Genomic DNA, 13,392 nt, shown 5'->3' with positions numbered 1-13,392 from the left:
AAACCTCTAAATTGTGCTTCATGGTTTAGCAGCCTGTTAGCTAACAACCTATGTACATATGAGGCCTTGCTTTAGTTTAGGAGGTTGTCAGTCTTGACACAATCACACTCCAGCTCTCCATATGTGTAATGACACTTGGCCCAAGGGCAACTGTTAGCTAACACAGCCTGCATGGTGTGAACAAATGCTGAGGGTTTGTGGTGAGACGTGTGTACTAACATATAATATTACAGGAAAAGGATATGAAATGTGCTGTAATATATCATCTAATGTAGCAATTCATTTTTGCATAACCTATTGTGAGTCAAATCTATCTGAGGACATATCGATGCACCAAACAAGTGAACTGTAAAAATGCATGTGGGCGTATTTAGGAAAAACCTGATTGCTCTGACCTCAGGACGGATTTCTGGATCTGCCCCGACACGAAAACCCTTAAATACTCTGCAAGCAGCTCAACCACAAAAACCAAAGACAAACTGAAAAATTATTTTCAAGCTTTTTAATACAAACTTAATAAACTATCAGTCCCTCTTAACATGTAAGACACTGACTCCAAATACTTTGTTATACCGTTTGTTTTTATCAAGTATTGCACAATGTAGGTACAAAATTAATATACGATTACATTTTGTCCATAATATAGCAAAAATCTTTAAACTCTTAACAGAAAATACAACTCTTATGTTTTTCAAAAAAGCAAATATTCTTAAATCCCACCACTACGGAATATTCTGTACACAATCTTTAGAATAGTCAATGTTTTTTGTTTTTTTAAGATGGATTCATTTTTATAGTTTCAATAAAAAAAGAAAACATAAAGTTGCTGCAGCCATCACAGATCACTGGAGTAGTAAAAAGATATAAATGCAATACCATGTCGTAGAAACAATAGATACTCTGATATTTTACAAACTCTGTACTAAATTAAATTATACAATTAGAAAAAAGACCAGGAAATCCCACTTATTTATGCCAATTTCTTGAAATAAAAAAATTGGCGGTGTCCAGTTATGTTTAAATACTGAAAGAGGCCATGACTTGTGGTGGTGTTTTTTTTTTTTGTCTTTTCTTATATCTTAAAACAGTCACATAAAAAAAAATATTTTGTGCTTGGTTGGCAAAAGAAATAACAATGATGCATGTTGAAGTTTAGGTAACCAAGCTTGGACATCTTGTACTGAAGGTATAACTCAAGGGGGCAAAGTAATTCACCCTCGGGCTCATGCTCTTAGACTCGTAACATAGATCTTACAGCTGACAAGTCACTTTTTCCTTTTACCCATGACATTCTGTTCTTGTTTACACTTTTTTTTTCTTTTTCAAAATGTGCATTTGTGTTTGTTTCCCCCCTTATCACATTATCTCTGGTCGTTTCTGTGTGAAGTAGTAGCTTAAGTAGTACCTTTCACGTGTACTAGTTGGCCATAACTGGCTGGAATTGCTGGTTAGAATACTGCATGTTGTTCAAGCTGAAATTCAAGCCATCCATAAGGGACTTGTCGTTAAGGCCACCGTAGGCCGCAAACATGTCGAAGGCATTGCTGTACTGCAGCGGGCTGAGGCTGAGCGAGCTGTCCCCAGGGAAGAGAGCGCTCTGGCTGCCCTGGCCCTGAAGGCTGGGGAACACAAACTCCTTGGCATTGGGGGACAGGGCTGAGGGCTTCTGGTGCTGCTGCTGCTGCACGCCGAGGCCCAACCCGTACAGAGAGTGCATGGAGGTGGAGATGGCTTTCTGTTTCAGGAGACTGTTCACATTCAGGCCCAGGTTGGTGGGAGAGGTACGTGCCACCTTGTTCCCAGCGCTGCTGCTGCTGTTGTTATTGTTGCGTCCGCTGCTTTTCATCTTAGTGGAGCCGAACTTGGTGGCGGCGAAAGTGGCTGTCGTGAAGGTTAAAGGCTGCGTGGAGCGGGGCATGAAGGTGGGGCTGACCGCCGCCGAGTGGCCGAAAGGAGGAGAGGGCGAGGTGGAGCCCGGAGAGGCTCCGTTCACAGGCTCGTTGATGGGCATGAAGACCTGTGCGTCGGGATTGAAACTGTTCTTGATCTCCTTGTCCAGATCAAGCCCCCCACTGCTAGCTCCACTTTCGTTGCTGTCATCGACGTACAATACTTTGACGGGCCCCTTCTCCCCGATCTGATAGGACACCTCGAAGGGGTCAATCCACACGCTGAGGTCTTGGGGCAGGTTGTTGCGGACATCCTCAATGTCCAGCCCGCTCTCTTTGGCTGCCTTCTCCACCACAGGGTCCACCTTCTCCCCCACGTGGATACATCTGAATCCTGAGCCCTTGTATGGCTTGTCCGGGTACCAGTGTCCCTCATATTTCTGCTTCAGCTGCCTCTCCAGCTCCTCGCCGAAAATGTTAACCCGCCGCCGTGGCAGCTTGTTATACAGGTAAGAGATGATGAAGTTGAGAGCTACTTGGATTTCAAGCTGCATAGCTAACTGCCGAAGTTTACCAGGTGCGTGAAGATGAGGTGTGTCTGACCTTGAATGTGTCCACTGGGTCTGCTTTGTTTATCCGTGGTTGGCAACACAGATGCTCTCCAGGCAGGATGGCGAAAGCGACCAGTATTTGGATAAAACAGGTTCAAAAGCAAAAGTGCTGGTTTTGTAGAAGCAGTGTCCTTCCACAGGGTGTGATAATTTTTTTCCTGCAACAATTGATAGAGAGAAAAAAAAACCTCTTAATCATCCACGTCGAAACGTTTACATAAATACAAACATTTCAGCTCCTTCTGGCCAGTGCAGACTTTATAAAGGGGAGTGCAGGCAAGTGTCCTTTAATTATTAACCATCTGTCAGCACATGTTGCATTTTTATTGACTGCTGTGAGCTCAAGTATCATAAGATGTCACACAACAGTTAACCGAAGCAGAATTTCACACTCAGGAGAAAATATGCAGCTATTGCAGGAACATCAGCACAGAGCCCACTGATCGGGGATCAAGTCTGTTCATCTGGCATGCAGTATATTGTTTATGTAAATGTTAGAAAGTGGGTATTGAGCACGTTAACCTCGCACTAATACTCGGGAATCCTGTTACATAATAGGCTACTGGATAGCTTCCATACAGCAGGAGACTGGGAAACTAATGCGGGGTTGTTGCATTTAGGCCAATCAACGAAGCTGATAAACTTAACCGAGAAAATGCCTTGTCAATAATACCTGCTGCGGAGATAAGTTAGCGAAGAGATGATTAAGGTGGATTTCAAACCATGTCACTGGGGCTGGTTTGATGTGCGCAGTCGGAGCGCTTCCTATATTAAAAAAACACTGGCGAAATAGTACTTCACGCACTATGGCTACACCCATATGTTTGGCAATTTTGCACAAAGAAGAAGAAATACTTGAACGTTGCAACATCGTGTTGGATAAAGTGTAAATGTCACAAACTAAAAAGACAAACAAAACAGAATCCAGGTAAATATTCTTCAATGCGCTGCAATAATCACCACAGATAGGAACAGCTGAATTGAGGCATATGCCGAAAATTTTAGGCGTCCTAAATACACAAAAATTGATTAACTTATTCATCCAAATGAGGAAATAAAATCTGCACAGGGATATAACTGCAACACTAAACGCCTCCCTCATGAGACTGCCCTCGCGAGCCGAGAGGAGATTCCTCACTGTTGCGAAATGGCTACAGGTCTTAATACATTATATCAGTGTAGTAAAGTTACCAGGTATTATGTTGCAATTTTACAAATTATGCGATCATGGCTATAGCAGCCTGACACCGATTAAAAAAAGATATTTTGAGCTAAATTCACGAGCAAAGTAGGGTCTCTGTGCTGATATTGTTGTCATTATTTGACGCGAAAAAAAGGACATACTGAACACTTTTATCGCACGCACGCGCTTGCACACACGCTCACTTTCTTGCGCGTGCACACACACTCACTTTCTATCGCTCTCTCTCTCACGCGCGTACACACACACACACACACACACACACACACACACACACACACACACCCCTCCCTAACTTCGTGGACTGACGCAGCAAATCAGCTTAGTAAGTAGCTATGAATACAGCTACAGTACGACAGCGAGCATAAATAAAGGACACAATAATACCAAATATATCACAAGAAACAGAAAAATGTCGGATGAAAATACTTACTTTGTCGTAAAAAATAAAGATTCTCAGTAGTTCTGAAGTACCGTTAGTTAGTGCAAATAGAAAAAAAAGTATAAATACTTTCTTCACATAGAATATATTATCAACGTTACAAAAAAGTATTCCAGTACATGTACATTTCGGAGGATTGGCGTTTGCTTCGGTTTCTGTTTTTAAGGTTATTTTTCGTTTTTTTTCCTCTTTCAGCAGGCTTGCAGAGTAGCTCCCGCCTCTCCGGGAGTTTTGCTACTTCGTCCTCGTCCTGATACAGTGTTGCCTTTATTTATAGCTTTCCTCCGCCATGGGCACGAGGTAGGCGGTGATGCGGTTTCAGAGGTCAAAACAATACGAACGACTACGATTGGTCCATAGTGCGAGTCCCGCCCCCAGATGAGTGCGGGAGTCGTGCTCTGATTGGCTGATCGGAAATGTCAATCGGTGACATATGATTCTGTGAAATGGGAGAGACGCCTGTGATGAGCGCTTGCGTCAGAGATAACCTAGGTCTGTGCTGACAGCAAAAGGCTAAGTAATTATTATTAAGACAGAAACTGTATTACATAAAGAGATATCCTACCTCTTTTTGTCTTATATTGATACAAATGCTTTATCAATATGAAATGTTGCATTATAGATGCCTCACAGACTAAATCATCCCAATTTTGATGAAATAAAAGCAACTCTAAGCATCATTATTATTAGACAAAATGAGGGACGTTATGCCATCAATTGATATTCCTAAACACTGTGCACATGACTCACTGCTCTTTCACTGCCTGTGTCATGTTTTCACCACACAGAAGAGCACTCAAAAGAGCGACCATAATCTCATTTATATGATTTAATTCGCTGTTGTCATAAGGTATTCATACAGGACCCTCGTTTATTCGTGACCTGTCACAAAAAACTGCAGGAGTTATGATGAATATACCCTGCCTGAGAGGAGATTCCCTATAGCGGAACAATACAGCTGGCAGCAGTGTGGGTGGTGCTGAACGCTATCTAGAAAACACGCGCGCTGATTGGTCTAAAACGGGGCAGGAGCCCTACGGTGAATGGTGTGCCCGTATCTAAGGTGCTGATGTAGGCTGCGGACGTCATCGCTCGGCTGAACGCACGTTGTTGCCAAATTTAAAGTGCACCAGCACAAATAGTTGTGTGTTCATGATATGAAGTCACTGCCCTGCAATGTCAGTGGAACTTTACATTGCTGTTTGTGTTGGAAGAAGGATCAGTCTTATGTTACTAGGATTAAAAAAAAAATTAAGGGACTTGTTTGTTTATCAGAGGACTTTGTTTTTGCTTTGTTTATGTGCGTGTGTTGTTGTTTGTTGTTCCCTGAAGCAACAAATAATTTCCCATGAGTCTTGTATTGCTCAATAATGTAATAATTCCCCGCAAATGTAATAACTGCTGACTTTGTAATATAAATTGCATTTGACTTTATATCTATGTTGGTTTATTAAGATCCCCATTAGCTTTTGCACAGCTGTAGCTGTTCTTCTGGGGATCTACAGTTGCATGGTGACAACACAAGAATAAATAATCACACTACACAACATAATTTACTAACTTAACACATCAAACTACACATCTGCTATGAATAAGACAATAACAGCAGACAATTAACGCACAGAAAAAAGACTGGACTCTGACTAAACCCGTCATGATCTATCAGATAAACATCATTATGAACATACAATTAAATGCCCAGGAAACAAATATTCCTTAATTAATACATACAATTCATTATTTTGCTGTGTAATATGCTTTGGAAGCGAATGCCATTTCTGTATTGTGCAGTATATCGCTGTATTACATGTGGATTTAGATTTTGGTAAAGTAAAACAACCTCTATCAGCATGCCTCATTAAGTAAATGTGAGTTTCGGCACTAAAAACAAGTTGGGTTTTTTTGTAAAAACTGTGCTACTTTGTTCTGGGCCAGTTGCAATTTTCTTATATTACCTAATGAGGTATTTGACTACTACTGAACAAAAATAAATATAAAATAATGAGATGTCCTGATTGATATTGACATTTTTATCATACTACCTTACTACATTATTGGTAGTTTATTACACGATCCACAACGGTGCAAACTTTGCCTGATCAAAATAAACTGAAAATCACCAGGAATGTAAAAAGTACCCAGAAAAAAGGTGTCACAAGTCTGGTTCTTAACGTTTTTGATCCAGTTCCTCTTTTAAACTTGAAAGGCAATATTTCATTTCCCATTGATAGAAATTTTAGCATATTATGGCTTTGCCTAATAACAATGCACTGTCCATCTGTTGTAAATTTCAAATTCAACTTAACGCCTTGAGTTTACATTTCCAAAATATGAACTAAGTGTCAAATGTCAGTGCCATTTCAACCTACTGAAAAAAATGACACAAATATAAATGGTGTATGTCTGCACACTTCACATTTCTGAGAAAAAAACCCACTTTTTTATTTTTGTTCACATTTTATTATATCATCAGTAATGAAAAAATGACCCAGCTTAAAGGTATTATTACATTACCAGCAAAAACATTATTATATTATCAGGCAGGAAATTTCTATTACATTAGTTACTATTGGGTTTTATTACATTATTGAAGTGGTTAAGTTCAAGTTTTATTGTATTTTCAGAAAATTATTGCATTATTGGGTTCTACAAGCCTCCTTTATTTACTGGGGGAAAATGCATGACCCTCCCTCTACCATGAATTAGTTGTTAGATTTTTTTAAAAAGTGCCCTTTTAGGTTTGGAGTTGAAATAAGCCTTGCTTTTCAATCATGTCAGTATTTTAAACTTAGATTTGTTTTGTTTTTTTCTGATGGAAATGTTCATCCCACATGAATCGACCTTCTTCTACTCTACCTTCTACCCTCTTCTCTATAATGTGTTCAAGGACCACCGGAAATTTGAAAATCCAACAACAGTTTCTGTTTTGCAGTTTCTGACTATGATAAATGGAGTGATTTTGATTTTGGAAGGCATGTTCAAGCTGTAAAATTAATACAAAGTACCGCCATTTAAAGTTATATGTCCCTCCTCTAAGCCAAGATATAAAACGAAAGTCCCTACCAAGTGATTAAAAAATTATTATATACGCCTCCTCCCTATTTGCACCACCCCTCCCCTCTCATAAATAACAAACAGTCCCTAATAAAACATGTCTCCTCATGATTATTGCAACATAAATGCCACAGAGGAGGAAAATGTGATCTTAATATTTATTGTCAAACGCTTTCTAATCTGCAGATCTGATAGATAACTATTAGTTTATTGTCTTAGGCTTTTTTTTATTCATATCTCTTGATAACATTCAGTGTTAGTGTTTTGTCATCAGAGCAGCTGCCTGTAATGGAAAAGGACGGCTGCTGGTGCTGACAGAGTGGACTTTAAGACATTCCTCAAGCACTTACGTTCGCCAAGCGGAGTCATGTGCTCGTCGTGAGCTGTAAATGTGTGCGAAAGGGCTCCCATGGAAAGTGCTGCGGGGATTAAATAGACTACAGACGATAGATCGGGCACAGTCAGAACAGAGGAGAGATTATTTGGTCTGACATTGCCCCCGTGGATTCAGATTCACAATCTATCTTAGAGTGGAGGTGGGTGGGAGAGTGTGTTGGCTGCCAACAAACACTGTGACTTCCACAGTCCTGGCATGGCATTCGGGGTTGTTTACTGTAAACAGCTCAGCTCAGTCTAATATCTCATGTCCTCCAGGACCAAAGAACATATAGACATTCTCCGGCAGCTACTTTTTATGGTAGTTCACATCATGTACATGGCCCTTGAAGTGTGTAAATCTGTGTGCACGCTTACATTTGTAACAAACAGCCGTCACCTGACAGAGCAAGGTCAGCAGCCATAATGAGGCATGTTAAGACTCCTATATTGTCTTAGGGGTGTAATCCTCTAATGTATCCTCCACTCAGTGCCGCTGCTGTCACTTGTGCTTATGAAGGACTGCACTGTAACACCCTAAGATCTCTAATCCCCCCAGTCGGTCCTCAGTCGCAGTCTGTGTTTTGATTCCATGTGAATATGGGGTAGAGAGAAAAATTAACTTAAAGGAATAGTTCAGATTTTTTTTAAAGTGGGGTTGTATGGGGTACTTATCCATAGTTGGTGTATTACGTACAGTAGATGTCAGACTATTGCTGTGAATAGGTGGCAGCAATAAGACAAACTGAAAAAAGTCCCACCTAAAAATATCTATATTGGTTTAAGTTAGGCCTGTACCCAACTCAGAATTGTGCCAGTCGAATTAGATTCGACTGGCACAATGACTGGCAAGTCGAATTAGATTTGGCTGTTCACTACAACTATTCAACGATATATTTTGTTTTCCATACAGAGTTTTAAAGTCTGAACAAGGTCCATGGGACGTCAGTGTAATAGTGGCATCCGTAGTACACAAGCTAAGGGGGCTAACCACAGTTCCCAAATGCACAACATTATTTGCCTGCACTAGATATCGAAAAAGCTAGTATTAACTTGCTGTGAGTTTTAAATACACCACTTCTTCACCTTAAAATGCAATCTCACTCTCCCTCTGTGCCGCTGCCTACATGTCTGCAACTGCAAAGAGTAGCGTGAAAATCAAGACCACTCACGAGGCAACAAAATCTGGGGACCAAAATGTCCCAGAGGTACACTGCACAGAAAAAAACAAAAACGACTGCTTGACTTGAAGCAATCTCAGCTGACTTAGGGTCTCCCTGATTTAAGTGTGCGCTATATTGAGAGTATTTTTACAGCTTAACCTTTCCATTACACAGATAGTTTAAACAAGAAGCCTTTCAGTACCCAGTCGAAGCTCTCAGAATTTCACAGTAAAAAAAAAGACTAAAATGTTTTATGTTTTTTACCTCACAGAAAAAATAAGTACCCCACACAACTCCACTTTAAAAATTCTGAACTGTTCCTTTAAATGTGTAATTTGCAAAATGTTGTTGCTCATTTTTCAGTGTTTTATGAGAATCGGACTCATGAGGGCAGGATTTCTTTTAAGGCTTGTTTGCACGGAGGGAATACAACAGTGACAATAGCCTGATATTTACTAATTACTTTACATTTATTTTGCACTGAATTGAAGATCACCATAAAAAGATATTGCATGAATGACATTTGTCACGTGGCCTCAATCTAACATCACTTACATGAAAACAAACTTGATCTCACCCTGACAACAGAGGATGAGCCCTCCCTCGCTGCCAGCCTATGACATAAACATATAGGCTCCTGTGATAGGACCATAAGCAGGACTATGCTCAGCTGCAGATGTGTGACGGAGCATAACAGACCTCTTCCGCTTTTCTCTGAACCAGCGGGGAGATTAGAAAAAAATCATTGCAATAATGAGAGAGGAGGAACAGAAATCACATGAAGGCTTGTTATTTAAGAATTAATCGCTGCGCAGTGTTTATGTTCAGTGTTACAGGGCCACGGCACATAAACAGCGGAAGGGCAACTGACACACAAGCAGAGGTTTTTTCACACACTGCCGCTTCCATGTCTGCCCCCCCCTCCTTTTATCCCCCTCGCCCTCCCTCTTTCCAGCTCAGACGAAGAGCCTCAGACGTCACTGGTTGTTATTACTTAACACAACTCTGCAGAGCGCCCTGGGCTCCTCGTAATAGACAGATGCTTTGCTCTCCCTTTGAAGAGTAAATGAGGTAGCGGGTGAGACATGCAGAGAAGGAGACGGAGAGAAAGGGAGAGGAATACCGTGGGTGCAACGCTGGCACTAAGATTTGGAGTTTTATTTTGTCTTTGTACTGCCAAAGTGATGGGACTTAATCCAAACTTAGATACAGCCAAAAAAGTGATAACCTTTAAAAAAATACTTCAGCAAGACAGTAAAATTTTCCACTGACAAAAATTTCACAGTGTAACATTTATTTATTTGCCTACAAATGAAAAACTTATATGCCTATACAGGGATTTGTTAAGTGTTTTTCTTAAATGCTTTCTCTTAGTTGATCTCCTTGACAAAGTGTACAAATCTTCCCTGTGAACAACAACAAGAGGAAAGGCTAATTTTCTATAGTGGTAGGTAGATATCAGTTAGGTGCGGAAACTAAACAAATTGAACTAAATCAGTTGGTAGACTGTTTATCTCTCTGTCTCTCTCTCACTTCAATTTCAATTCAGTAGGCTTTATTAACCTTTGACATGTGTTGCCAAACCAGAGAGAGTGTGAGCTGTCAGGAGATACATTTCAGCTATTATGTGTCTTTTTCCATCTGTCTCTCTCTTCCTCTCTTTCTTGATATGCGTGACAGCACAACACAATAGAATGATGCAGAGGTTTTTTGTTGGCCATCTCGGAAGTTACCATCGCCTGACAAAAAGCCAATGGGATTTTTCCTCTGAATTTTAGGATAAAGCGGAAAAAAATCTCTATGGCAAGCCTTTTGTAAACAGAAATCGCACCATAGGGCTGCTATGAAGTCCCCTCTTTATTACACTTCTACATTTTTATACAGAGGCAAACACCAGCAGCATCATGTCACTCCAGTGTGTGATTTAAGACAGCATGCCAGCGTCATGGAAACAAAAGAGGCATGATAGGTGGCCTCCATTGTGACATATAACAAAAACAATGGCATAAAATGGCAATAACAGTCACTTACCATCCCTGTTTTATGGCGGCTGATTTCGTCGTCTGCTCTGGCAACAAAAAACAAAACAACCGTAAACTCATTTCCAGGTTTTAGGACTCTTTCCTGTACTATTCTTTATGTAGAATCCATCAGCATCACTCAGCATTAGCTGTAGCAGCTAAAACTGCACTGAAGCTTAAAAAGCATGGGACAGTCAGTGTCCTGTACTTAACATTCAGTATACAGGCTGAATATTGAATCTTAAAAAACAACTCATCTTTTCTGTAACCTTCAAATGAGTGAGTCCCCATTGTCACTGATACATGAAATGACCAGCCTGCTATAAAATCTCATTTACTAAATTTCATGAGCGACTGCGTTTCTACACCAACATTTTATGGTGTTATCATCTAATGACAAGTTGTACTTTTTCTTTGCTCTGGAACAGTCTGTAAGCTGCGGCTGCCCATTAAACTTCACGCATCAGTGACCTGCGGCGAGCTGCATGCCATGCATACACACTGAGGATTTACATGGCACGGTATATGTAAATACAGGGGTTATGTTATCAGTTGTCACGACAGCAGCCTAAGTACTTTTTCCTCCCGCACAGTCGCCTTCATAACCCACCAAGGCTGTTACATAATTCATCCGATGGCAGCCCACTGGGGCAACATCAATAGATCCATTCGCCATCTGCAGAGAGAGAAAAAAAACAAGGCTGAAATGCACCACAGTATCCTAATATAACCAACTTTAAGTTGTGTGAACCAGCTCATTATAGATTTATGGTCTGTTTCAGGAACATGTGAAAAGGGGGACATGTTTCTTGTAATTATTCGATGAGCCATGCAAATGAGTCACGCAGTCGCTACAAAGGAAAACCTTCTAAATCACGATTGGAAATTGAATATAGCTTTAATTAGCGGTTGTCTGCTGTATGTCGTGTTGCTGTTTTTAACTGCTTCTGTACATTCTGCCCCGTCTCTCCTCTCACTTTGACCTTGTGGCCCTGCTCAGCAAAAACAACGCTTCAGCTTTAACCTCCATGAAGAGAAAACACAACTAATATCCCTCAACAGTGTGATTTATCGTGAATTGGTTGTCACATGAGTTCTTTTTTAGGCCAGTTCTCTTAATTTCTCAATATTTTGTCACTCCCCCATCACTCCTCATCCCATCCACCACGCTCTGACTGTGCATTAACAGGCAGAGAGAGGGAGGGAGTCAATAGAATAGCACTGTATGTACTCAACTGAGTGCAAGCACACACATCTCCCCGCCCCCCTCCCCTCAGGTCTCTTTGCCCATAAACTGTCGGAGATGATAGAGTGACACCTCCCGTGCCTCAAGGACAAGTAGAATCAATTTAGTAATGAGACGTGGATAGTCGATGGAAAGATAAGAGAAAAATGCCAGGGTATTTTTGATGCATCTGTGGCGGTGACAAGCCGCGTCACTTTGTGTGGTTTACTACCTGACTTTGTTGATTACCTTGGTTATTTTTATTTTAATTTTGCGCTCTACCTTATCTCCAATCATTCATGATGCATTCATGATGCTTTTTAGCAGTAGCTCACAGTGACCGTATGATTTAGCCGGAGGGGTGGAAGGTCCCCTGTGTGGACTTGTTTCACATTTTCTTCAGTTTTAAACAGTGGGAGTGATTGTGCTTCAAGTTACAGTCAAAACAAGGAGGTAAAGAAGGAGAGCCCAGTAGACTTCCTGTAGCATGTTATAATAAGCAGCAGAAGACGATGCTTTATTAATCCCTCTTGGGGAAAATCAGTTTAAAGAGCACATTGTGTTATGAATTATTGACTTTATTCATTTTCAAAATTGATTCATGTTCATTCCTATGATCTAAGACAGCCCAAAATTATTAGTGAATATGAAGAGCTCTCTGTTAAATCCAAAATCCAGAGGGCTAAATGTCAAATTTGTGAAGTCATAGGGTATAAAGTCTGGAGCCATCCATAAACAATGAATGATGAATTTTTACATTTTCTGTTTCAGAGCTGCAACACTATAATAAAGCTCATCTGGTTATATGAAAAGAAAACAAACTTTCTTTGGGTCCACAAAATTAGCTTCCCATTCATTGTTCAGACTTGACACCCTATAACATCACAAGTTTAAGACTTATTTCTCTGGTTTCTGGCTTTGAGAGAGAATCACTCGTGTTAACAAATATTGATTGAACTCTCCTTAACAATATAAGTGAGATGTTGGAATTATTACTTTAGTGGTGTTCCCTTTGAAGACACGATCTTAGATTTGTACAATTTTTAAAACAAATACTGGAAATTAGGTAGCATAAATGTTTCTTCTTCTTACAAGTTTTCGTGAGTTGAGGGTTATTTTCTTTACACGTTTTTTCTTAAGTTGTGTTGTTGCGTTGTGTCAATGTATTTGATTTACGCTGTATTTTGACCTCAGGTTATAGTAACCGAGCTTGACTGAAACCCAAAAGGCATTCTGTTTTTTGTGTCCAAAGTGACCCTGACTCAGACTATGTAAGCTGAAGCACTTTGTTTGTGTTGACACAGTGACACAAGTGAAATAAACATTGGCAAATATTCGCCTCCTGTTCACTTCCATTCAGTGTGAGCAAAGGGGGAATAAAAACATATGCTTCCGGTGGAAAAGCAAATTT

At 40.4% G+C, this 13,392-nt stretch overlaps 1 protein-coding gene and 1 long non-coding RNA gene across 2 annotated transcripts in view; one reads left to right on the top strand and one right to left on the bottom strand.

The window, feature by feature from the left end:
- LOC148186495 (uncharacterized) overlaps window positions 1-13,392 on the top strand; it is a 162,179-nt gene that overhangs the window by 50,832 nt on the left and 97,955 nt on the right. The window lies entirely within an intron of this gene.
- Window positions 488-4,401, bottom strand: tob1a (transducer of ERBB2, 1a). Its single transcript, XM_042505417.2, has 2 exons — window positions 4,135-4,401; window positions 488-2,658 (listed from the first exon to the last, which is right to left on the bottom strand). Exon 2 carries the CDS (start codon window positions 2,441-2,443, stop codon window positions 1,418-1,420), a length of 1,026 nt encoding a protein of 341 aa, XP_042361351.1. The 5' UTR covers window positions 2,444-2,658; window positions 4,135-4,401; the 3' UTR covers window positions 488-1,417.

Source organism: Plectropomus leopardus, chromosome 18 (genome assembly GCF_026936395.1).
Source record: "Plectropomus leopardus strain MGB_pleo_1.0 chromosome 18, ASM2693639v1, whole genome shotgun sequence".
NCBI lineage: Eukaryota > Metazoa > Chordata > Actinopteri > Perciformes > Serranidae > Plectropomus > Plectropomus leopardus.
The sequence above is the reverse complement of the archived record's forward strand: the minus strand, read 5'-3'. Positions and strand labels throughout refer to the sequence as shown.

Excerpts from the sequence above, each read along its gene's own strand:
- tob1a (XM_042505417.2), bottom strand. The coding sequence starts at position 2,443 with ATGCAGCTTGAAATCCAAGTAGCTCTCAACTTCATCATCTCTTACCTG.